Genomic DNA, 26,894 nt, shown 5'->3' on the forward strand with positions numbered 1-26,894 from the left:
CAAATACAGATTTGCGTAGTACTATTTTCTGATAGGTGCAGTGCCATCAAATATGAACAACCACAGAGTTAAGTTGTGATTGCCGTATGACAGATAGCCTTCTAGTTAATTTCTGGCTGTGGTCTCACCCTGGTAGCCTGTATTTCTTGATAAAGCAATCCAAGGTCCCTCACCAGTAAAATAACATACTTTTGGCCCATCCTCACATCACATCCAATTTGCATTATTTCTGTACCTACAACCAGTGTGTTTTCCCCAACTCTGCATTCATTGTTCTATTTTTTTTTTTTCCCAGAAATAGAATAGCTACCATCCTGAAACAGATGATAGTATTTAGAAGTAAGGATGTTGGGATTATATCAGGCAAAATGTTTGCAATGGCAATTAAGATACCCTCAATATCCCATCATAGAAGGCTAGTACAATTATGGATAGCTATGTAATGAAATGTTATATAGTCAGTACAAATGATGAGAGGACTCTACATATACAGTTGATAATAGGAAAAATATTAGGTGAAAAAGAAAATCAGTGCCAAAAAGTATATGGTACATTTTAAAAACATTTTAAAAAGTATATTTGAAATATTCTATACTAGAATAGCTTTAAAGTGAGCAGGAACAGAGAAGGGGAAGTTAGGAAAAAGAAGAATGGCTAAATAGTATAGTTGAACTATCCATAGAATTTTAAACACGGATATGTCTAATGATTGTTTTTAAGTTGTTAACATAAGCACAATTTAAGCTCATTTCCTCTTCTCAAATTTGCATTAGTCGGCCAATCACATACACACACACACACAGACTCACACATGAAATATGTGAAATGGATATATTTTTAAGATATGCTAACTGGTTGTCTGGAGCAAACTGGAACCAAGATGGGAGCCTTTTTTAATAGAATAAAATAGTTGATTTTTTTTGCCTTGGCCTATTACCAATTTTTACCAACCCTTTTAACTTGCAAGATAATACAAGGTTCTTGAACAGTTCACATTCACCTGCTTGCCATTTATTAGGCCAAGAATGCTCCCTCCACCTGCAGTGTTCTTCCCTGCAGATACTCAAATGTCTAATGATCCCTCACCTTAGGACTCCATTTAAATAGGAGACCCTCCCCACTATTTAAAATCAACATATCCCCTATGACTATGCCAGTCCCTATCCTCCTACCATGTTTTATGTTTCTTAATAGCACTTATTGCCATCTAAATTAAATTCCGTATTTGTTTATTTTCTGTATGTGCCTGGTCATTGAAACAATGGTATTTTGTTGGTTTGTTCCATCCTAGTCACTATAATAATGTTTAGCACAAACCTAGACTCAATATGTACCGTTGCAGCAGATCTGAAAAGTAACTATACGGCACTGAGAGCTGCTATAGTTTTTCTCAACTTAGGGTCACCATGGCTGGAAGGTGGGAGAAATGTAGTTGTAAAGAGCTCCCTTGTATACCTACAACACAGCAGTTAGTGGTAAAAACCCTCAAGTTTAAGGATGTTAGAACTATTAACTCCTTCATTAATCTAAAGGTCATCATGTCACCTCACTGAATGAAGATTACTTAAAAAGAGACAGTACCAAATAATTCATGCCTACTACTGAACTCAGACATGAACTTGTCAATTTCCGGCTGTACATTTCAACAGGAATCCAATTTTTTTATCATCTCAAGCTTATATGCCTAAATTTGTGAAATAGCATTAATTTAACTTTACATTTGGCTTTGAATTTACTATTAATCAAGTCAAGTAAATGAAGTGGTGGTGAAGACAAACACACGCTAAGGTCGGCAAAAATACACTCCCATTAAACATTGTCCTTTGAAGGGTAAAAATTTTATTTTTGAGGAACTTCTTACCGCACATTTTCAAAGAGAGTCACATAAGAAAGCAAAAATGTTATCCTCCCCTCATCCTAGAAATAAATAAGGAGGACATAAAGTTTTTTTTTTTTTTTTTTAAATCATGACACTTGGAGGTTTAGCACCAGCATCCAAAATGAACAAAAACGGAAAAAAAAGCATTTACTATATATTTCAGATTTCTTTGGTTGGGGTTCTCCCCATGTGGTATTAATATTTCTTGTTTCAATATATGTATTACCAAAACAGTAAAAACCAGGAAAAAAAATATAAACCTAGCGGTTGCTGAAACTGGGGAGGCTGCTCTCTTGTCTTCTGTGCAGGAATTCCCAGATTCTCAGCTTGCTGGAAAAATGTGTTGACATTTTCTTTTTGTAGTTGTTTCTTAAAGAATAACAGTAAACATTCCAATGTCCAAATCTTGGTTAGTCTTCCACTTTATTGCTTGGATGTTTCTTTGGTGTTGGTAAGGTTGTGGCCTGCTTTTTGCTTTATTTCTGAATGGTCATTAATTCTTTAGGTCACCTGGGAAAAATTAAAATCAAATTTATAAAGAGTGACAAAGTAACCATGAGTTAAAGAATAAAAAGGCAGAAATTATCTGCTTTTCATATAATTAGAAAAAGAGTACTTCAAATGCTCTAAATACAATCACATCTTGTATAGATCTGTAAGCTATATGTTAATTAAATGGAAACTCTCACTTTTTAATAAAGTATTTTTATAAACCAGAAAAGTCAGTACATAAGAGCAAAGATTTTATAAAATTGTATAAAAGAAAAGTACCATTACTAATGAACAATACTCAAAATCATTTTAGTGGCTGCACCCTATCTCTTAATATGAATATATCACAATTAGTTAGCTATTTACCAAATGTCAGACAGACTGTAAAAATATTTTTTCCCAATATTTAAAATTATTTCCTTAGAAACAATACCTAGAAATAATGTTACGCCATAAAAGGTTATGGCCATTTTTATATGATTAATATGTTACTCTAAATCAGTTAATTCCAAGTTTGAATAGGGAACTTATTTCTGTGACAAACTGTCCATGCTACCCAAGAGAAAACAGAATATTGTCCTCATAGCGAATGCTTACCTAATTAACGGCGATTAAAATCCCACATCACTGGATATAAAAGCAGATGGCCTTAAGACACAAGAACTTATAATAATCTCAAAACTTCATTTATAAAATTTTAACAATTTTTGAAAAATAGCATTGACACTGAGTTTACAACCTCTCTCTTAACTAAAAGCCAATGGAAAGGGTGATAACCAAGAAGTATAAGAACTAAAGTCTCAGTTAAAAGGGTTATAGGTTAAAGAAACAAAAAACCCAGAATTTATAATTGAGTTGATCTTTCTAGCTATAATTCTATGTAAATAAAATGCCCAAGACCTTTAAAAGACAGAAAAAAGTAGAAAATGACAAGAAAATAACAAGCTATCCTTTTATGAGAGGTTATTCTTTACCATACCCTATTGTAAACACTTCCTGTTTTTTCACTTAATAATCCTTGCAACAACCCTAGTAAGTATAATTAGTATTCTAATTTTTACCAGCAGCAGACAGTACTGAGACAGAGGATCAACTGCTCAAGATCACCCAGCAAATGAGAGGTGCAGCAGAGCCTGCATTGGGTAGAAAAACCTTGGCTCTTATACACTATGCTGCACTGCCTCAAAATAAATAAAGTTGATTACCAAAGAAAAAAGGAAGGAAAAAAAAATCCTTCAGTTTATTCTACTGTTTCTGATTACTAAACAGGTTCTGAAACTGTTTCTGATTACTAAAACCAGGCCTTTGTTAGGGACTTTTAGCATCAGTTTTCCTAAGTGGTACTAGCAGATAAAAAACTGCCTGTCTAGAAAAAAGAAGTTGAGTATCATCAACTCTGTCTGAACGCTTATACCCTTAGCAAAGCTTATCAAAATGAGGTCAATCCCAGAAATATTTAACCACCAAATCACTTTTTCTACAGAATCCCAATAGAGACAAGGGGATGGCACAGATGAACTGCAGAACTAGTTTAGACTAATTTGTACTCTTGTTGAGAAACCAGTGATACTAAAAAGAAAATACCAATCCAAGACTGGGCTGCCCCAGCTCTTACCTGCCGATGGTGAAGGTGCCTGGGGAGCCTGGTGTTACTCAGCACTGCTCTGCTGGGTGGGTGGAGCAGGGTTCTCAGTTGGTGCTTCACCTGCCTTGGCCTAAAATGCAAAACAAAGCCATAAATCAGATAAAGTCAGATGACAGTGGAAAGTTCAAGACCGAAAGTTCTTAAAAGTTTGAATTTTCCTGTGAAGGAAAATTAGCATGCAAAAATTTAACTACTCGTATGTATGAGTCACAAATTAGTACCATATTCAGTCCCTGGCATCTCTACCAAAACAAAACAAAACCAAAACCCACAAAAACAAAAAACAAAACAAAACAAAATTAGTACCATAGAAGAACAGCTTACAAACGGCAACCAAATACCACTACTCTCCATAAAGTCTGTGATATACAACTGCTTTCAACTCATGCTTAGAGGCAGCTTCCTCTCGATAAATGCCTCTCTTCTTTGAAGAACCCTAAATGTTTTAGCTCTGAATCCCCATTAGTATGGGTCATTCTTTCAGAGAATGTTAACTGGATTCAACTATGTGGTCTGTGTTATGTGCAAGGCATACCCTATATATATGGATCTTGAGCAAAATGTTTTTGTATTTGTTAAGTGTCAGGTTATCATGTGATAAAACCACTTTTAGAATGCTAAAGTTTGACATGATTAAAGACAATCTGGCAACATCCGCCCTGACTGGTTGGATTTACCTCTTTGCCATCTTGTGAAGGAGCGTTAGGAGGACGCGGGCGACGCCGGTAATTGTAGGGACGCCGGTATCCACGGCGAACAGACGGCTGGTTCGGACCACTGGAGGCTTGCTGATTTTCTTTATCTTCAGCCTCTCCAACTGCTGGGGCAGGTCGTGGGCGAGGAGCTCCCCTGCTGTAGGGAACACAGAATAAAATAGAACAAGTGCCAACGGGACAGGGTTTCTCCAGAAAATAAGGTTTTATTTTTAAAAATTAAAAAGTCAAGTGATCAGGGCCAGGCATGATGACTCACCCCTGTAATCCCAGCACTTCAGGAGGCTAAGACAGGTGGATCACTTGAGGTCAGGAGTTCGAGACCAGCCTGGCCAACATGGTGAAACTCCATCTCTACTAAAAATACAAAAATTAGCCAGGCATGGTGGCACATGCCTGTAATCCCAGCTACTTGGGAGGCTGAGGCATAAGAATTGCTTGAATCCATGAGGCAGAAGTTGCAGCAACCCGAGATTGGCACTGCACTCCAGCTGGGTGACAGAGGGGGACTCCATCTCAAAAAAAAAAAAAAAAAAAACCAAGTGATGAGTACTTATTGCTAGAACTATTCACAGGTCAATGCAACAAACGGAATAAAGGTTTCATGAAAAAAAAAATCTTAATTTTCCATCATTTTCCCCTTTTATTTGAATACATATTTGTAAGGAACATACATATACCGAACACATACTCTGTTCCTATCAGGCCCTTTGATAAGCACTAAGAATAGGAAAATCAAAAAAGAAAAGAAGAGTCGTCTGGTATCTGCCTTCCATGAACAGAATTTAGCGGAGACTAAGAGAATTAAACATGAGAAGAAACATTATTATGTGCCAGAGCCTGTGCTAGTCGGTTTTAAAATTAAATATTTAATTTGAATGGTAATTCTGTGGATGAGATTTATAACAAGAAAACCAAGAGGTTTAGATGATAAAGTATATGGCTGAGCTATATAAAAGTGCTGCTTTTATAGGTTAAAAAAGGTCAAATATGACTTTCCAAGATCACATATCCAGGGACTGGCAAAGCTGAGCCTCACACACACTACTGAATCCTTTTTGTTCCAGTAAGACATTTCTATGCCATCTCTTTTATTTTAATCATTAGTTATTATGCCTAAAGCTGGAGGGAACCTTGTGAAGAAAAAGGATACAATCCTTTTATAATTATATTGGTAGAATCCTTTCCCAATATAATATACTTTTTATCCTTCAATAAACCCATACTGACAAATTTCAAGGTAGCATAAACATCATTCAGGAAGGAAGTTGTGGTTTTTCCACTTACTACAAAGGGTAAGATAAAAGAATGGGCAGGTTTATATTATAAAAAGCTTCAAAGGGATCTTATGGAAGGAGTCTAGCCTAATTCAGTCTTCAAAAGGAATGAAGCACAAATACAATAACCCAGCATTCACACTAATATTAACCTCAATGGTGGTAATAATATCTAATACACAGTGAGGCCTTTATCAGGTACCACACTAATTATCTTAGCTGCATTAGTACTTTTAATTCCCAACTATAGAATATCTCTTTGTTTTCAGACAGGGTCTCATTCTGTTGCACAGGCTGGAATGCAGTCCAAGAACATACATCTAACGAATTGCAGAGGAGGAAGATAAATTCAGGCGATTTGATCATACCCTGATTTAACCCCTCTACTGGACTGCCTCAGTGATTAATATTCACTATCCCAAATACCCTCTGACACTCAATTCTTCCTCCATTTGCAGCATTACCATGGAATTGTCCACCAATAATTTATCTGATTTCTTCTGATAAAAATTAAGTATTAATTTACATCTTATTATAATTCCAGAATACAAAATGATGCTTTGGTGCAGAGATAACTAAAAATTCTAGTATTAAGTAGGTGGGAAATGTCACACCACCACCTGAAAACTCTGGCATGTAGTCAAAGCATTCACATCTTCTAGATATGTAATAAATCCACAAAACAGAACCACACAGTCCTCATTCTATCATTGTGCACAGAAGTCCTTTAACTGGCCATTAGTGGAAAACGCGACATACCTACGGTACCTTGGGCGGTAAGTTGGATTTCGATGAACCGGTCCCTGAAGTTGTGCTCCCTCTGGGACTCCATCCTTCATCTCTCCAATCTCACCAGCCTGGAGAGGCAATGAGAGCTGACAGTGAGTGTCACGGCACAGGGGATAAGATACAGTGCATACAGCTACGCACAGAATTTTTTTTAGAAGTAAAAAACAAAATGCTTCATTACAGAGCTAGGCACTCTCAGCTGTAACACAAACTGTTTATGAGTAAATCTTCGTGAACAACTGAAAAGGAAGACAAACCTAGTCTGACTAGAACAGTCACGTGCTTAGTCCCAGAGCACCTAAATTTATTTTCGCGTACCAATTTTACATTTTGAAATTGGATACATTTCATTCATCTCTTTAAATAAAATACTCTTTTATTTTTCTTTACAACAAACTTACTTTAGGCCAGTGGAATAAAATTAACTTATTGTACAACTTCCAGGGGAAAGAAAGAACAACTTAAAAAAAAAAAAAAAAAAAACCCACCAACAATGTCTGCAATTCTTTACCATACAGCCATATCTCAACTTTCTTTTTTCTCAAAACATCCCTTCCTCCCTCTAAGAGCCAAATACTGTCCTTCATATTTCATCAAGAGAAACAGTCAGAAGACAATTTCCACATTCTCATTAGCAAATCTACCCAGCTCCCTGTATTTAAATTAGAATTTTCTTCTCTCCTATTACCCTGGATAAGTGGTCCAAGTTCATATCTGAAACCAACAGCCTCTCTATTCTCATCAACTAGACACAGCATGTTAACTCTATCCCTTCGCTATATATTTTTACCTTTTCTATCATTTCCATCCAAGCATATATACCCAGTGAAATAGCACCCAACCTTTTCAATTTTTTAAAATTTTGAAATAAGCACAAAGTTACAGAAAAGTTACATGTAATTCTCAGAGCCCATTCAAGTTTCACCATTTGTCCCAATGATGCCCTTTATAGCAAAAACACCATTTCGAATTATGCACTGAAGTAAGTTATATCTTTTTGTTTGGAGCATTTTTTTTTTTAATTTATTTATTTGAGATGGAGTCTCGCTCCGTCGCCAGGCTGGAGTGCAGTGGCGCGATGTCAGCTGACTGCAACCTCCGCCTCCCAGTTTCAAGCGATTCTCCTGCCTCAGCCTCCCAAGTAGCTGGGACTACAGGCGTGTGCCACCACGCCCAGCTAATATTTTGTATTTGTAGTACAGACAGGGTTTCACCGTGTTGGCCAGGATGGTCTCAATCTCTTGACCTCGTCGTGATCTACCCACCTCAAGACTTCCAAAGTGCTGGGATTACAGGCATGAGCCACCACGTTGGTTTTCATGACCTTGATGTTTCTTTAAAGATTACAAACCAGTTATTTTGTAAAATATCCTTCAACTTGGGTTATTGCTGTTCACTAATGATTAGATATTGTTTTTGCATCCCCAGGGGGATGTAACAAAGTGACACTGCATTCTCCTCACTGCATCCTGTCAGGTGGCATATAGTTTCAATTTGTGCCATTACTGATACTGTTCACTTTGATAATTGGTTAAGGTGGTATCTGCCACCAGAGTCCTCCACTGTAAGTTGACTCTTTCCTTCTTTGTAATTAATGAGTACTTTGTGAGGAAGTACTTACAAAGTGCGTAAATATACTATTCCTTATCAAATTTTTCAATATATTGGTTATTTATTTATATTTGTATGGACTCATGGTTTTCTATTTTATTCAACGAGTTGTAATCTGTTACTATCATTACTGGCCAATGGGAACCCCTTCAAGCTGGCTCATATCCTTTTCACGTGTTTCCAACATTCTTTGAGTACTTCTCTTTCTGGCACAACAAGACGTTCCAGGCTCATATTGTACTTTCTCTGTCCCAGCTCTGAAATCAGCCATTTCTCCAAAGGGAATTCTTTTTGTTTCATGTTATTTAAAAACAAAAAATTGGGGGACAGGTATGCTCAATGCTGTTTCTAAGGTATCACTGCTTTCAGGACCTTTCAGTAGACAGAACTATGGAACACACACACACAATGTTACATATATATGTGTCTATGTATGTGTGTATATATATGTATGTGGGTTTATGGCAAACACACATGCCTACCTTGATCTGCCCATTTAATGGCTTTAGAAGTAGTTGGTGAGATAAGGGGTAAGTAAGGGAGACACCAGGGGCAACTCTGCATTGTAAAAAGCAAATCAAATCAAGCCAAAATCTTGCTCTGATCCCTTATCTTCTTCCAGCTACTACCCCATTTCTTTACAGACATACATACTAAAGAAAAACCAAATACCATGACCACCACTACAGAAATCTCAATGGGGAATATGTCTCCTCTTCCTGCCCTTTGCTGTTTCTTAAGTTCATTCTATTTAAACTTGTCTTCACCAAACCACTGACCTCCAAGTTACCAAATCTAATAATCAATTCTCAGCTTAATCTCCTCTACTTATCAACAAGCATTTAACACATTTCCTTCTTGAAATACATTCTCCTTGGCTGCACCTTCTCATTGTCCTTTGCTACACAATCCTCATCTTCCTACTTTTTAATTGTTGGTGTGTCCCAGAACTTGATCCTAGGATCCTACTTCCACCTACACTCACTTTATAGTTAATATCATCCTGCCCCTATGGCTTTAAATATCCTGTTTTATAACTCCAAATCAGCCAGGCACGGTGGCTCACGCCTGTAATCGCAGCACTCTGGGAGGCCAAAGTGGGTGGATCACGAAGTCAGGAGATTGTGACCATCCTGGCTAACACAGTGAAACCCCATCTCTACCAAAAATACAAAAAATTAGCCGGGCGTGGTGGCGGGTGCCTGTAGTCCCAGGTACTCAGGAGGCTGAGGCAGAAGAATGGCGTGAACCCAGGAGATGGAGCTTGCAGTGAGCCGAGATCGTGCCATTCCACTCCAGCCTGGGCGACAGAGCGAGACTCTGTCTCAAAAAATAAATAAAATAAATAAATAAATAAATAACTCCAAATAATTATTTACAGTCCCACTTCTCCCCTTCAAACTCCCATTCACGCCTTTCCTGGGACCTGATGGACTTGATCCCTTGCTCCATTTAGGTCTCTTCTCAAATGCAACTTAATGAACTCCCAAAAATGTTGTCAACCACTGTATCTAAGACTACACCTTCCATCCTCCAGCCACTTTCTACCTCCTCCCTCTGCTTTATTTTTTCTGCCTACTTAACACCTCCACTTGCAGGTGAATTTAATGTGAGAAAAAGACCTCCAAAGAATTTTCACCTTTCCCTCCAAACCCAATCTTTCTTCAGTATTCCCGTATTTGTTTAAATCAAAACTGCAGAGGTATTATTTACTCCTCATACAATATATTGCCATTCCTCATACTCCTCACTCAATCCATCATGAAATGCCGACACCTCTATATGCTTAAAACATTTTCCAAATCTAACCATTTAATCACACCTTCCACTGCCAGCTTATCTAATACAACCCATGTTCATCTCTCTACTGAAAAGATTATAGCAGCTGTTCTCCCTACTTTTATACTTTTGCCTCCTGTGGTATAGTCCCAACAAAACAGTCCAATAATCTCCTAAATGTTTTTCTTCTGTTGAGATCCCTTTACTGGCTTCTCATCACATTTACAGTAGGTCAAGTATTTACAATGGTCTACCAGCATGTCTGACCTCCTGAGATCTCACCTCATACCCTCCCCCGCTTCACTCACATCATCCCCATCACAGGAGCCTCTCTTTAGTTTCCTAAGTAAGCTCGGCCATTTCTTCCTCAGAAACTGTTGAGTCACAAAAAAAGACTGAGAGAAACAGCAATTAATGTGTATAAAGGATGAGAGCTGCCAGAAAGACTGGATGACAAGAACAAAATGAATTAAAATTAAGTTCTACCACTTCCTGTCCATGTAAAATAAAAGTTGCTGATTTTTAAAAATAATCAAATTCCTTCATTTGTGACAACAACAAAAAATATGGAAACCACTGCTTCCCTCAGGCTATAGAGAGAACTAAAGGAAGAACCAATTGCAAATATCTGTCACCTGGTAGGTGCCACGATGTTGCTCCCTTCCCTCCATCATATAATTATTTTCTCAAAGACGGCAAGTACATAGTAGCTCAGTGAATGATTCTACTTAATTCTCAAATCTATAAAACTATTTTCTTTAAAAATGGAAGTCATTCAGTCACTAATAAATCATGCTATATTATGTCCTTAGTGCATAAGGCAAACACCACTGGCTTATTTATTCCTATTTTTTTTCTATTATGCCCAATAAATTTCATAGCGTTGTAATAGTAGAAAATGTTGGCAAAGACTTTTCTATTTGATCTCAATAATTTTTACTACCCTAGAGATCCATCCATATATTTTTAAGACAGCACACTGACAACCTTGAAGCAGCTTAGTTATATGGATGAGAGCTTTAGGAATTTTCTTTTGATGCTCTTGACTGGCTTGATCAGACTACTTAGGGAACTAGTAGATATTATAAAGATTATTAAAAAAATATGGTTTAAAGGATCAAGACAACTTTTACTTCTGACATGGAATAGGTAGGAAAGTCAGCCATTCAGTCAACAACTAAATGCAGTTAAGTTACAGGAATAAGTGTACATGTTCAAAAGTAGCTTTCGATTAGTTTCTGCATATGATGTTTTACGTGGCACTGAGGAATGACTTAGCTCTGCAACTTCAATTCCTAAGGTGAAATACGTTTTATTTCAAAAGATATGAAAAAGAATCATCATGCTTTCAGCAAACGTGATGTATGTTGTATAAGCCAAACACTAAGGAGGAGCATTTCAGGAAAGCACTGTTAAGACACTAAAAATAAGTGCATATTCCAATCTCACTGACTTTTCCTGTCCTTGTTTCCTAGAAGCCCAGAGTGCTGCCCTAAAGCTACTATGTCTCATGTACCCAATCTCTCCATATATGTAAGTCTACTTGTTATTTTTAGCACATTTGTCAGAGACAGCTGTTGAAGAGTAGAAGGAAAAAAACAAGAAAGAACACAGTCATGCATGATGGGACAGGAGAAGGGTAGCAAACAACAGACTGAACACAATGTTCAGTCAAAACATCTAGTGGCGGGAAAGAAAAGAAATACCCAAGGACACTAAGGAGAAAAAAGCTGTGGCTAGTGATAACAAAAATGATGACCTATCCCTAGTTTTCCAAGCTCCCTAGGAACTGCAAAGTTGATGTAAGGTTTATTAAGCACAAAACAAACTCACAACAGCTGTACTAATATTTTGCAGTAAAAAAGGAGAATCAATAATCAACAACCTCCGTTCTGGTAGGTTGCCTTTAAAAATCAGCACTGTCTCATTTAAATCCAATACTTTATAAACGTTATTTATGCTGCAGGCATCCTTTGCTAAATCCTTTATATTTAATCATCACAACCCTAAGGTGCAGGCATTTAATGCCCCCATTTAATGGATGAACTTAATCTAAAACTTGGTTTTCTCAAAACCTCACAAATAAGTAGCAGAAACAGGATTCAAATCCAGCCTGACTTCAGAGTCCAAGCTCTTACACATTCCACCTGTCTTGTTACCTTAATTCTTTTGTTCTTCTATCAACTAGAAACTTTAGCCATGAGGGTTCCCTAGTATAGGCATGGATCACGTGGTTTTGCTTTTCGAAATGTTACCGGAATGACTGCTTTGAAAAAGCAGACTGAAGGCCTTGCCTCAGCTTTCGTAGCATCAGGAAGCCATAAGCAAGGTTTCTAGAGGCAGCTGGTGTTGGAGGAGGAGGAGGAAGAGGAGGCAGAGAAGGACGGAAGGGTGAGGATTGCTGAAGAGAAGTCTCAGTTGCAATTTTACCTGTATTCTGTTGGGATGGGGTAAGACCCGTGAGCGACGGTCAAAGGTCTGTCCCACGTGGTAAGGCGGGAACCGCCGCTGCCGGTACTGAGGGCGATACTGGGGGCGGCGCAGCTGATTCCGGGCCCCAGAGAACTGCCTATCAGTGGCAGGGGGGTCAAATCCTTCACTGCTGCCGCTCCCTTCCTCCTCCTCCTCCCCAGCGTACTAGCGAAGCAAAGAAACAAGAGATTCAGAAGTTTTAGCAAGGAAAGAACCAAAGAACACCATTTAGGATATCACCAAAAGAAAATCTCCCCAAAGCAATATAATCCTCTCCATTATACAGACAAAATGCATTTAACCCAGATTATCATGTGATTGCCTGGGATAAACTACATTAAGATTAGAGTAGATCTGTGCAGATAAAATACCAAGAAAGCAGAGAAGCAAGAGCAATCAATCTACAATCAATTCAATAGTCATCTAATTAGAACTGCTATCAGCTAAGCAACCACCCGAACAGTATCTGCAAGGTTTATAATGTTTAGCTCCATCAAATGTGTGTCTCCCAGCATTTACCATCCACTGAGGCAACGTCAGGGAAAAGCCAAAAAAGAATACATTTTATGACGTTACCAACGTATTTGACCCCAGTGGTATTCTTCCTACAACAGTCTGTAAAGTTTAGATGGGATCTCTGAAAACTTCTGGGGGGTCTGCGAGGTCAAACTATTGCCATAATATTACTAAGATGCTATTTGCCTTTCCCAGGCATTCTCTCAGAAGTATATGGTGGGGTCTCCCAAAGGGTACAATGACATGTGGTCTCTCAGCAGACTGAATGCAGAAACAGTTGTGAGAATCCAGCTATCTTCTCTTAAACCATACATCAGAGATCTGCAAAAGTATAAAGCAATACCACTCTTTTCAATTTAAATATTTTTTCCATAAAAACTATAATTTTCATGAACATATAGTTATTTTAAATCAATTAACATTTTATTTTGCTTTCTAATATAATATTAATATAAATAAACATTGACGAAAACTCCAGAATCCTCAATAACACGTAAGCATATAAACAGATCCCAAAATCAGGAAGTTTGAGAACCACTGACCTGTGGCATGACTCCCTTTATACATTTAGGAGTAAAGCTTTAATCGTACTTTGATGGTAGTAAGCCCTGATCCTGGAGGTTTCTAAATATAGACCTTATTAATGTTAACAAAGGAAATTACTGATTCATTTTATATTTTCTTCTATTTAAATTATATCATATACGACCATTTTACATTTTAAAAAACAAAACATCCTACAAAGACTACATGATTTCAAGTCTTACTTTAAAGAGGATACGCAAATGTCTTTAATGGGAAGTAACTAGTTTTTAAAAATGAATAAATAAAAAAAGCAAAATAATGACCCATTATTTTTTCTTACAGGAGTGTATTTAAGCTTTGGACCCTTCCAGAACAAGTCCACATGTGCAACCAAGCTCCCCCTCCAAAAAAGCCTCAGCTAGTCTAACTTCAAAAAAAAATCAAGTCATTCTACTCTTCATAAAGCCTCTAGCAAAGAAGAGATTCACAATTATGTAAACGTTTATTTGCACAGAAAATGCTTACCAAAATATTAAGTGTGAGACAGCATAAACTGTTTTTCTTCTTGGGCTTATCTTCCTCTTTTGCATTTCACACAATCAAATCTTTAAGAGTTTTACAAAGCATACTAATGGCATCAGCACTGCTGAACATGCTCTTTTGAGAGATACTGAACAAGTTGTTGGGACTTAAGATATTACAACAAAAAAGTTCATTTATGTATATTTTAAGAGTTTTAACAATTTTATTTCTTAAGCATTTAAACAATTTTGTTTCTAACTATCTTTTATTTGCATGACTTTAGAATTTTCAGGTTTTGGAGGGGAAAAGTCTTTAAGAAAAATTTTTCACTGAATGTTTTCCTACCACTTTTACTTTTGAACTAACCTGGGAGTCAAAATAATCAGTTAGAGCTCTGTGACTGATGAACGTGAAAGAGAACATGATGTAGGAAATGCTACAGCCGCTCATTCCTAGTTACCCTCTCATAGTTTATTAAAAATCAAATAAGCAAAAACAAAGAAACAAGTGGGAAGTCCTAAGGAATCTGATAGAATTAATTTGGGCAGGATGTGATGATGGCAGAATAAAGAGGAAAAGCAATTAGGTAAACAGAAAGATATAAATCTATCAAACATAAAGACAGGTCATTCTCGATCTGCGGATATTTAATTCTGATGAGTTTTTCTTTGGATGAGATAGGTAGTCACAATCCTGTGCTGACAAACATTCGGAGTTTTCTTCAATGTGCCAATACCTGGTTCTAATTCTAGACACACCAAGAACTGATTCAAACCTAGTAAATTCCTCATGACCACAAATATACTGGGTCAACTTTGGGTGCCTTGAGAATACTCCTATAAACTGAGCCTCCCGAGAAAGCTGTAGCCAGATTTGCTTACAAACTCTTTCCCCTGCACTGAAACCAACCTAAAGAACTAAAAATCCACAGAATCACTTATTGTGTCTTTACTTTGAAATAATGGAAAAATGCTATGCTAAATAAAGCAGCCTCTTAACCAAGGCAATTAGTTAATAGTTCTGTGGCCTGAACTTTTATTGCCTATTCACAAGTTATTTCCCATTCTTTCACCAACCAAATTTTAATTTTCTTAGAGGCACCAAGGAATGAACAAGGTTAAGTCAATGATGGAAATCCATTCCCCTTTGCCAGTGAATATCTGTGACTAGGTTCTGGCCAGAAAAAAGGGCCAAATGAAGAGAAACCTTGTTAAAACCTCAGCACTGTCTCCCTTAAGTCCTCCTGTTACAAGATAATTAAATGTCTATTACTTGTAGCCAAATATATCCTAACTGATACAACTTATGAATGGCAAGTTTCTAATGAGACCAGTGGCTCTGGAAAAATTCTGAGCGCTAAAATTTCCCCTTAAGAGTACCATGTACACTGCTCCAGTGATGGGTGCGCCAAAATCTCACAAATCACCACTAAAGAACTTATTCATGTAACTAATCACCACCGGTTTCCCAAAAACCTATGGAAATAAATAATAAACATTTTAAAAAAAGATAAAAATTTCCTCTAAAGAAAAAATAAAAATCACTTAAATCATTTGTCTCCAGGAGAAGACAAGGTATTTATCTGCTCCAAGTACATACACTTAATTCCATGCATGAAGAATTTCTCAATCACTGGCAAGTAACAGAGACAACGTACATTCCGGGGGGGGCCACGGCGCCTTCCGTAGTAGCCACGTCTGTAACGGCGCCGATCTGCAGCGTAACGACTCCCTTCCACAGGAACTCCATCCGGGCCAGTCACATTGGCAGCTTCTGCACCCTGAGAAGAAAATAAAAAGACGGCCTCAAAATTAAAAAGAACCTAAACTAACTCAAAAAACAGCCTTGGACTGCTAGAGTATAAGACTGGCAGAACATACTAAGAATTCCCACTGTGATTTTAAAAACAGATCTAGATTTTAAACAAAGTCAGCAAGGTACTTCACATCCTGATTTAAACATGTATGGTTTGTTTGCTCACAGAACCTGAGCTTTGCTTTCTTGTCTAGTTATGTCAATCGCAAAAGCAATGTGTAACCTCTTTAAAGAACATAAATTAGCAAATATACAACTGTCAAAGTAGAAGCAATGCTAGACCAGGAAGAATATTCCTCAATGGGAAAGACCTGAGATACTGTTATTTTCCTAGAATGTGTTGAAACCTATGTTATTCTAGGAGGTACCAAGAGGACAATCCCTATTCATGGGCTCACATGATTCTCTGTCCAGCACAGAGGTACTGAGTGAAACTTCTCCCATTTTGGCAGCAACAAGAAGAAAGGGTCTTTGATGATAATATTCTCCACACATGTAGTCCTTCGTTAGCCTTTCCTATTATCCTTGAAACAGATTTAGAATTCTTATTCTCATATGGACAAATGGAAAATGTTTCAAAAATGTTAAAAAAATGTAGACCAAGAAGATTTCAGAGAGTGTATTTCACACCTTGCATCAATTTGTAAAACCCAGAGTTCTGAAAACATACAGAAGAAAAATCAACACAAAACGATTTTTTAAAAATTGGATGGGATATCAGAGATCCTCATAGACCAGCATGTGCTGGTGAGTGATTTGAAAATCTAAAAGACTTACAAGATACCCTGGGGATCACACTGGTAAAGATAATCACTTAAATTTCTGCATCAAATGAAATAGTTTTTCTTTGAAAACACAATGGTTTGAGAGCCATTAGGAACATGAACTATGGAATGGTATACGTGTATGTGGGAGGAGCACATACAGGGAGTTAACCTGTCATTCAGTTAATTTATAATTCAGCTGCCATGATTAGCTACCATGGCAGTTGTGCTATATGTAGTTTTAGTGTGTTTTTAATCTTACTCAATATTGTTTTACTAATATCTATAACAGACTAAACACAAAGCATAAAGGACATTACTGACACAGAATTAAATATATAACAGTATTAAAAACTTCTGTAGCTAGTCTTCAGGATAATCCCTTAACTTCTTGGATTCAATTCACCTGAACAAAGCTATTTTAGGGTCTATCAGGGTACCTTCAGCTTCCCAAAATCCAAGCCAAACAGAAAACAAAATGATTAATATTCAATTTCAATCTCCTTTTATTGAGATTAAAATATTCTTTACCATGTATTATTTGTAGGCAGAAGTGCTTACAAGTCAGCCTGAAAACTTTACTTTGATAAAAGAAATCTTTTGCCCCAAAGCAGTTTTTTTCTTTTCTTTTTTTTTTAAACAGAATCTTGCTCTGTCGCCCAGGCTGGAGTACAATGTCTCAGTTCACTGCAAACTCCACCTCCCAGGTTCAAACGATTCTCCTGCCTCAGCCTCCTGAGTAGCCGGAATTACAGGCGTGAGACCACACTCAGATATTTTTGTAATTTTAGTAGAGACAGGTTTCACCATGTTGGCCAGGCTGGTCTCGAACTCCCGACCTCAGGAGATCTGCCCACCTCAGCCTTCCAAAGTGCTGGGATTACAGGTGTGGGCCACCACGCTCAGCTGCAAAGCAGTTTTAATATATTGTTAAAGGATAAGATAGTTAAATTTTAATCTGCATTTCGAAATATGTACCTTTGGTATAAAAATGTAAGTTATCTTTAAATTGAGAAATCAGCTTTTCTTTCCATAATCAGAGTTGATCATTTATTAAATAAGAAATTAAAGTATCTTTATTGCAGACTGTTTATAATGACAATGTCAAAAATATTTCTGCTGGCTGGGTGTGGTGGCTCACACCTGTAATCCCAGTACTTTGGGAGGCTGACACAGGTGGATCACCTAAGGTCAGGAGTTTCAAGACCAGCCTGGCCAACATGGCGAAACCCCGTCTCTACTAAAAATACAAAAATTAGCCAGGCATGGTGGTGGGTGCCTGTAATCCCAGCTACTATGGAGACTGAGGCAGAGGAATCGCTTGAACCTGGATGGTGGAAGTTGCAGTGAACCAAGATCGCGCCAAGGTACTCCAGCCTGGGCAACAGAGGGAGACTCCCATCTAAAAAAACAAAACAAAACAAAACAAAAATTCCATTTAAAAGTCACTTCCTGCTATTGTATAAAAATTCCAAAGTCATGTCAATTCATAAGGGGCTGACAGATAATTTATTGTGCAACAAAACTATGTGCCAGCACTTTGATACCCAACCACAATTTCCTCTCACCTTCTCTCCTTCAACCACATCAAACTCCACAGTTTCTCCATCTCCTACACTGCGCAGATATTTCCGTGGGTTATTCTTCTTGATGGCAGTCTGGAAAGAGAATAGAAAATTTTATTCGATGTATATTTCAATATTGGCCACAGATTTCACTGCTTTCAAGTACACTAGAGTGAACTTGAAGAAACTGTTGACCAATTCTTATTTTTCCACCATTCTCCCACTAACTTGGATCTCCAACAACAAGAAACCACTATAAAACTATATTCCACATGACTTTCTTGATTTGTGCTATTCATCTTGACAGGTGGATTAAACAGAACATGTTTTTTCTATAATTGCAGTGTGTGCGGTGACTACACACTACTGTTGTAGGCTGGTCACCTGATCATATCAGATGTATTAATTACCTCAAACCATTAAGCTTCGGAGACTCTCTGAATCTCCGGAGGAGGAAAGGAGGCAGTGATAAAGAAAAACAAATTAAAATGCCAAGGGGATAAATATTTCTGACAGAGTAAAACAAAATTATCTCAAGAATCGGAACGTATAAGTAATAATCTGGCCTCCCCTCTCCTCCCATTTTGCAGATGAGTTAATATGAGGCTAACAGTTAAAGTGATTTATCTGAAGTCACAAACGTAACAGCCCCAGGGATGATGGGGGAAGTGGAGGAGAGGGAATTCATATCCCTGTACCCTACCTATACGATATTTATTCAACATTTCCCCCATCACACAATTCATATTTCAACAAATCCTATGTTCACTGATAATACATTAAAAGGTTAGTGAAGATGCTATTCTTCATTAAACATCTACACCTAAATATCTGCTTATGAATAGGTGCTGCTCTCTCTCTTTTTCAATCAATGAAGGCAGAAAGTTAATTCCTGCCATGCATTTCCATTTCTTTGGCTGGTATCTCTAAACAGTTAAAGGGGCTTGAGTTTCTATGGAACTAGGTCAACCTTACTTTATAAAGCGATTAAGCATGCATAATCCAGCCCGTCCCCTAACTCTGAGTAGGAGGGAAAAGAAATAGTGAGCCAAGAGAGCAGAGACCTCACCCACAGAGGAAAAAAGGCAGTTCAGGACAGGATATATGCGCACACAGCACGAACATTCAGCCATTCCAAAAACAGCCCCTCCCTGCTGGCTCGCTCCCTTTTTCCTGTTAAACTGGGCAAGCCTCAACACATTGAGGTGACTCACCACACAACCTCACGGGGGCTGGAATCGGGTCATATACTCACAGGCTAATAAAGCCAGCCACCAATACAGCAACTTCTGAGGACCTTCACGCTAGCAGTCTTCAGAATTCTTACCCCAAAAGGTCTATTAACCTCAAACCTCCAAGTATTATAAACAACACTATTATGACCCTAAAAGTCACTGTATCTGAACAAAATAAATCTACTCAAATTATCTACATACAACTGAGATATATCCAGTCAAGTAGAAATATAAACAATAGAAACCACAGCTAGATACCACTATCTTCAAATCCTACGGTCACTCCAATACACAGACAAACCTAAACAGAAGGAAACAAAAACACAGAAAATCAGATGTATTCTGGATTTCTGCATTGCAAGAGAATGGGCTGGCATTAGTACCTGCTGCTCTATCTTCCTTATTGTTATACCCTGAGAACGCATATTTCAGACAATTCACTGAAAACTAAATAAACAAAAAGAACACTAAGGATAGTATTCCTTCTCTTAACCTATTTTATAAAGGAAGTCTAGGACATATTAGTAACAGAATAAATAACACCCTAGGCTAATAAAGCAAAGAGAAACTGAGGCACCTATAGCAGAGAAGCTCCATATCTTACCCATTTCCTCTATTTCCTGCAAATCTAAGGGAATTTGCAGCTTTTGACCTGGACATGTCCTAACATGCCTCATTTAACAAGAGTGAGGGCTACCCTGGGAACTGGAAGTTTTCTCATCTTACTGTCTGCTTCTCTGTGCTGTTTACTTCAATTCAGAGCTGCTCTGATAGAGGAGCTTTAACCAATACCTACCCAGGCAGAAGCCAGATTGGCTCCAGGCAAACACTAAGGAGGAACCACATCGGGAGAACAGGATGCTAAAACGGAAATAGACTTTTTTTTTTTTTTTTTTTTTGCTAAGGACTCAAAGGCTTTAAAAATTAGAAAGCGGTCTAACCAAATATCACTTTATACAACTGCAAAAATAAAACTATTTGAAAACAGTTAATATGATGGGGTAGAAGAACTTATTTGCCAATCTTAAAATGTGGAACTGAGCTCTGGTTGCAAAATAAATCACAGAGTTTAGATTAAAATAATAATCCATAGGACTTACTTTTGGGAAAGGGCTGACAGAAGATTACACACCCCCTTCTCACATAGCAAACGTAGTATTTATAATCCCTCTTACCTGATGTACAAATACATCTTCTTTGGTGTCATTTCTGTTGAAAGACAAAAAGCTCACAATTAAAGGTAGTAGGTATGTGGAAAAACTTAAAAGAACCTATGTGTTATGAATTTAAATCCCAAGTCCTCAAAACACAACACATATTTTCACTTATTTTCTACACTCAATTCAGACACCTCAAATCAATCCTTGTTGAACATTTCTAACCCCACACGCCACCCACCTTCCTCCTCCACACTGCCACAGTGCTTAGATCCAAGCTCATAGACTCAACATACAGAAACATCCCCTTCCTCTGTCTCTTTCTGAATCACATGGTGTGTAATCAGAGCCTTAGATTTTCCTCCCAGCAAAAGCAAAGCAAGACAGTTAAAAGGACAGGGCACAGCTGTGAACTAGGCTCTCCTTACACTGAAACTTAAAACAGCCCCCCACCCCCACCCCACCAAAGGAGACAAGAAATTGGAGGAACTTTAAGAAAGGGTGGGAAAGCAAAGAAAATGCCGATATCATGTAAAAACCTCATAATACTCCCAACATCTTGTAGTTGTGTTCTCATTCCTGTACGGTTAAAAGTTACCACAGTTTACAGTTTCTACATAGGACTGGACCAGAAGTGGGTTACAGATCCAGCTCAATTACTCACTAGTTGGGTGACCTTAGGAAAGCTGCTTAACCAGTGTAAGACTCCATTTCTCCATCTGTGAAATTATGGACATGGTCTCATTTATCCTAAGGCCCTTCCCATTTCTGATTTTATCTCCCCCTCCTTTTTTTCCTTAATGACTAGATTTTATTAAATAAGTTATTTATTAGTGTCCTGGAAATGTATTTTAAGTAATATTTAACAACCAGTAGCTTAGAAATGAGAATATTTACAGTGCTTAGAAACCTAAAAAATTTATATAAACCATTAATGAAGGCTAAGGGATTTATAACTGCTGGTGCCACAATGTAAGTATAAACTTAAAACATGCAAATATACACACAGACATACCGATTTATAAATCCATATCCATTTCTGACGTTGAACCATTTGACAGTGCCAAGGACTTTGGTGGCTAAAATAGGATTAAGCAGATAAATTAGTACCTGACCTACAAAGAGATAAAGCTCATATCACTAAGATCTTGATAACATTAGACAAAGCCTAAACATACCTAAAGAAACCATTAAAAGCTTAATTCCCAAATACATTAGAAAAAGAAAATGGAGCGAGCCAAGATCTCATAAGGAAATACTTTTCAGAAGACTAAACCTTTCTTCCTTATTCAACTTTTCAGGAAAGTCACAAGATAGGAGTGGTTGTAAGTCTATACTACACAATTCTGTAATCATTAAAATCGAGAAACACTGAAGGAAAAAAAGAATGTTCAAGGTGAATGTTCCAAGTTTTAACCTAGACAAATTTTATAAGTTCAAAAGATGAGCTACAATAAAAGAGTGAAAGACCTTAACACATCACTTTCATACTTGGAAACATTAGGCAAACTTTAATGAGAAACAAGGTGGCTCCTTGTTAGCAGGCAATCTACAAAGACGTAAAGCAACTTGTCCAGTTGCCAAATGGGAGCCCATCAGAGGAGTCAAGAATAATAACAGAACTGCTGCTGTCTCAATCCAGTTCTGTACTTACCACCCTGAGACATGATATAACAGGTCTTTTCAAACCACATGATGAATTTGGGCTTGTTTCTTTGTTTACCTTGCCCTCTACAGTTGTGTGAATCAAACTTAAGCATTTTTCCATAAAGTCCCCCTCTTTACCGTGATGGTTGTCTCTACCTCATGAGCAGGACCACTTCTCTACAATGCCTGATTTTAGCAGAATTAAGAGAAGGAATCTAAACAAAATAAAACTTCATGTAACTTGTATTTTGTAGGTTTATATTTATCTCAATTATTTCAAATATGATCTTTGGAATCAGTTGTGAATGACAAATTCAGTACTTCTAGGAAATGCCCCTGTCTCAATTCAGGAAGTGCAAAAAGCAATTATCAAGACTCAGTGAAACAGGAAAATTGATAATAGATTACCTTAAAGAAAAAATAAAGAAAAAAGGCTCAGTAGAGAATGAAACTAATTATTAACATCAATCCATGCTGTCTCTCCATAAAATACAAAGTTTATAATTTTCAAGGATAAACAATAAGGCTTCACTTTTAAATTCAAAACTAAAATAGTAATTAGGACTTGCTCTGTTGCAGGCAGGGTTAGTTCTGAATTTTGCTAGACTGATATACTTGGGAAAATACTTTAGCTCTCTTTGTGGGTGGAAAGAAAAAAACAAAAAAACTTGTCTTTATATCTCCAAAGTTATGCGGTCTACATTGATTAGGCATTCTCCAGCTTTAATTCCAAAGATCTCTCATCTCTCCAAAGGAGAGATCAAACCCAGGCAATCTTACGTTACAGGCCCCTCTAATTGGAGCAGCAAGGCAAGGGAGAAAAAAACAGTTGATGTTTTAGATGCAAATGTACACAGAAGAGGCCTGTTTTTGATACATTATATGCATTTAAGTCAGGCAATATTCCAAATAATATGCGTTTAGTGCCTCTTTTCATTTGCCCAAAAAATTAATTACCTGGGAAAATATAAAGACCGGAACTGTTTTTAATATTTAGCATTGTTAAAGGAATATTATTAAAATGGCAATACTAATAATAAAGGAAAAAGATGATAAATAATTCTCAGGTCTAACCTCAATCCAAGCTGAAGGTTATTTTTACTCTCCAATGTAGTTTAAAAAAAGTTTCTTAATTCCACAAATACTTCTCCAAGGACTTCTTATGATCAAATTCATTCCCACTTCTTGCCTTAAACCATAAACCCACTTCATATACACTAAGGGGAAGGGATGGGAAGGAAGACCATAGATTTCCATAATATTTATCAGAAGGAAAATTGTTTTGCATTCATGAAAACTATTTTTCCTGGCCTATGTGCCTATAAACTCAAGTTAAGGCCCATTAGCAAATACTAGAACATACCCATTTTAGTCAGCACGTGCCTGGCACATCTTAGGCATCCATGTGCTTGCTTGGCAAAGGAAAGGGGATGGCAGGACACACCAGACAGAGACAAACAGTGTTGAGGTGTCATGTACAAAGGGCTGTCCTTCATTTTTAGAGAGACGCAGTAAGAGTGGAAAGATAAAAGTCATCAGACTCATCACCAGGGATCTGCAGAGGCAGTTGGTTGAGGAAATTAACCTTCATTTATCTGTTTCCTTCATCTTTAAAGATAGTGATCTGCTTTCCCAATCTCAGAACAGTACAGGATTAAGTGAAAAACCGCAAAAGCCTTCTACAAAAATAAGGTATCATTAAGCATGTTATCTTAACACTGCTTTGGAGAACACAAGATTGTCTCTCTCTGACATCTGGCAGAAAGTGTTCCAAGAAATATTTGCTAGAAACAACATCACAATGTACTACTGACTAGATTTAAGCAACTTTTAGTCCAGCAAAATCAGGCCTACTTTGTTTCTTAACCTACACAGGTTACAATTAGCATGTTGTTTGGTAGGGACTTAGTAAAAGCCCTGGAAAAAAAAACGAGAAAATAGTCCTCTCAAAGTGGGGAATATTGAAAGGTGTTACACTTTTCTCACATTGCTTCCTCAACTTTCTTCCCAAAGGGGAAGTAGGGCTCAGAGAGATGAGACAAACATGCCCCACCCCAAATAGTGAAGTTGTCTCCGAAGCATCCTACACCATCTGTTAACGTTCCTGTTTATAAGAGCGAACGATATGGACACACACCCCTTAGGGAGGTTATTCACCACCCACCTGCTTTGCAAGCGTTTAAGAACTCACACAGGGGCGTTACTTACGAAGAGAACGCTTAAGTTAGGTGACTAAACCAACAACCATCACAGAAACCCTTTCCATCCACTGCCCCCCCAAATCTCAACATTTCATCTTCCTGTTTCCCTTCCTAGGTTACAAGTGCCAAGGTAACAATGTTTTGAACTAACGTCATACCCCCACTTCCGACGAAGTTTTTTCAGCTGCTACACCACGTGCGTTCCCACAGTCCGGGAAGAGGGAAGCGTGTAGCCATTGGTGGACACTGAATGGCTGTTTGCAGCAGTGGGCACAGAGAGGGGGAGGAGGACCTGGGACTAAGACCCAAGTTTCCCGGAGACTATTGCAACACCTCTTTGCTGGCATGTGGCCAACAGGAGCATGGCGTCTTTCCCATGCCCATGTGGGAAGGGCGTCAGGGACAGACACCTGACCCTTCCTGGCAAGAAGCTTTTCTATCTTTCCCTCCCCGTCTCCTTCTAGCGCCTTCCTCTTCCCCAAAGGAAACGCTCTCCTTTCCCAGATCCCAAGCAAGGACCCCAAAGTGCCAGGCACACGTGTCGGTCCTTCCCCTACATCCATCCCTACCCAAGGTCCCCTCTCCCAGACTGCCTCTCCTTTCCTCTCCAAACGCAGGCATTTTCCACCACGGGAATCCTCGACAGTGCCCGTCTGGGAGACATAAGTTAAGACCTAAACTTTCTGGCCCGGAACCAGAAGGGAGGTGCCGCGAGGAGCGCAGGGCGCAGCGCGCTCACCTGGGAGCGCCCGCAAGGGAGGCGGCCAGCGCTGGGGACCCGGAGATCCCTGGGGACCCCGTGCTGTCAGCGTCTCCAGCCCGGGTGGGAGATGTAGCGCGAGCTGCCCACACGTGCTCCGCGGCCGGCTGGGCCCGCCCCACTACGGCAGCCCCTGCTCTCCCCGGCCTGACTCACCGAGAACTTTTTTCTCCGCGTCTTCGCTGCCGGCGGCGGTGGCTAAAGAGGCGGCGGCCGCGGTGCCCGTGGCTGCTGGGGCCGCGTCTCCACCGGGGTTTCCTGCGACGTGGGCGGCGGGCGCCGGGGCCGCGGCCTGGGGCGCACCGCTGCCCACCGGGCTCTTGGGCGCGGGGTCCTGGGGAGCCGCGGCGGCCGCCTCTGTCGGAGCCTGCGGGAGGGTGGTGGTGGTGGTGGTGGTGGTGGTGGTGGCCTCGCCCGCCTCGCTCATGCCTCCTCCTCCTCTGCTCTCGCTCAGGCGCCTCGGTGGCGGTTGGTCGGCGGTTAGCGCGGCTGGTGGTCGCGGCGGCCGGGGCTCGCTCTCGGGGAGGCCGGGGCGGATCTCGCGGCGCAGGCGGCGGCGGCCGAGGTGGGGTCGCGCGGCGGAGGCGGCTCGAGCTTCGTGCTGCGCGCTCGCTCTTGGGCTCCTCGCTCGATCTTACTGCCCCAAAAATGGCCCCGCACAAGTTTTTCTAGGCGGCGCACCGACCCGGGAGGGAAGGGCGGGCGAGGGGAGAGGGTGGGGAAACTTAGCTCTGGAGTCGGGCCCTGGACTCTCATTAGCATTTAAAGGCGCCCAGTGCGCTTTCCATGGCTCCAATCCGCCGGGACGCGAGCGCGCGGGCCGCGTTGCAGAGCCAAGGAAAGCCAGGGTGAACTGGGCGCCCGGGTTGTTGTCTGGAGCGTTCCGAGGAGCCCGCGCTGCTGACCATTTGTTGGAGCGGGGTGCAGAGGCTCTCCTCCCTCAGCCCGTCTTGACACCCGCAGCTGACAAGGAGAGGTAAAATAGGGCACCCCAACTACTCTGCGCTTTACCCTCTCGAACACTTGTTTTTAAATCCTTTGCATCTAGTCAGTCATTCAACATGTATCAAGCACCAGCAGCTATTCGTAGCACAGCCGTTAAGAACTGGAATAATAAAACCTTAAGACTATTTGGCAACTTACTCCTGAAAGCTAATATACAGATAATTTCATCTGTAACACGCAGATGAGGAAATTGACCTCACGGATTCAATGTAAATTCAGAGTTTACACCAATTTAACCGCGACGAATAATGAGCTGTCAATATATATTTAATAAGGAACACGAAAAAAGCTGAATAAATCCACTTCCTACCTTCTGCTCCAGTTGCCTCTGCCAGCTGGTGAAAGCTTAAGGAACTGAGCCCTCTTAGCCTCGAGGATGAGAGGTATAGAGAAACAGATCACCCAGTAAACATTATTCCCAACTTGAAGAGCCCACATGGCCCTTTGAGAATGGACTGGATGGTACTAAACACAGGGCCAAAGGGTCTGGGATCTGTACCCAAAGACTGTCTGGAATACAGGACT

At 39.3% G+C, this 26,894-nt stretch overlaps 1 protein-coding gene across 6 annotated transcripts; it reads right to left on the minus strand.

Annotated features, from left to right (window-relative positions):
- Window positions 1-1,816: 1,816 nt before the first annotated feature.
- On the minus strand, window positions 1,817-25,803 carry YBX3 (Y-box binding protein 3). 6 transcript variants are annotated; one of them, XM_032159620.2, is made up of 10 exons: window positions 25,521-25,803; window positions 21,772-21,835; window positions 20,775-20,808; window positions 18,368-18,457; window positions 15,878-16,000; window positions 12,616-12,822; window positions 6,775-6,863; window positions 4,694-4,868; window positions 3,987-4,086; window positions 1,817-2,389 (listed from the first exon to the last, which is right to left on the minus strand). In XM_032159620.2, the coding sequence occupies exons 1-9, from the start codon at window positions 25,789-25,791 to the stop codon at window positions 4,021-4,023; spliced, it is 1,119 nt and encodes a 372-aa protein (XP_032015511.1). In that variant the 5' UTR covers window positions 25,792-25,803; the 3' UTR covers window positions 1,817-2,389; window positions 3,987-4,020. The 6 variants fall into 6 exon arrangements, with proteins under 6 accessions (XP_032015511.1, XP_032015509.1, XP_032015508.1 ...); XM_032159618.2 differs by having other exon boundaries at window positions 4,694-4,865; window positions 6,766-6,863; XM_032159617.2 differs by having other exon boundaries at window positions 6,766-6,863.
- Between the last annotated feature and the right edge of the window lie 1,091 nt (window positions 25,804-26,894).

The sequence above is a fragment of the Hylobates moloch genome, unplaced genomic scaffold (genome assembly GCF_009828535.3).
Source record: "Hylobates moloch isolate HMO894 unplaced genomic scaffold, HMol_V3 SCAFFOLD_8, whole genome shotgun sequence".
Taxonomy (NCBI): Eukaryota; Metazoa; Chordata; class Mammalia; order Primates; family Hylobatidae; genus Hylobates; species Hylobates moloch.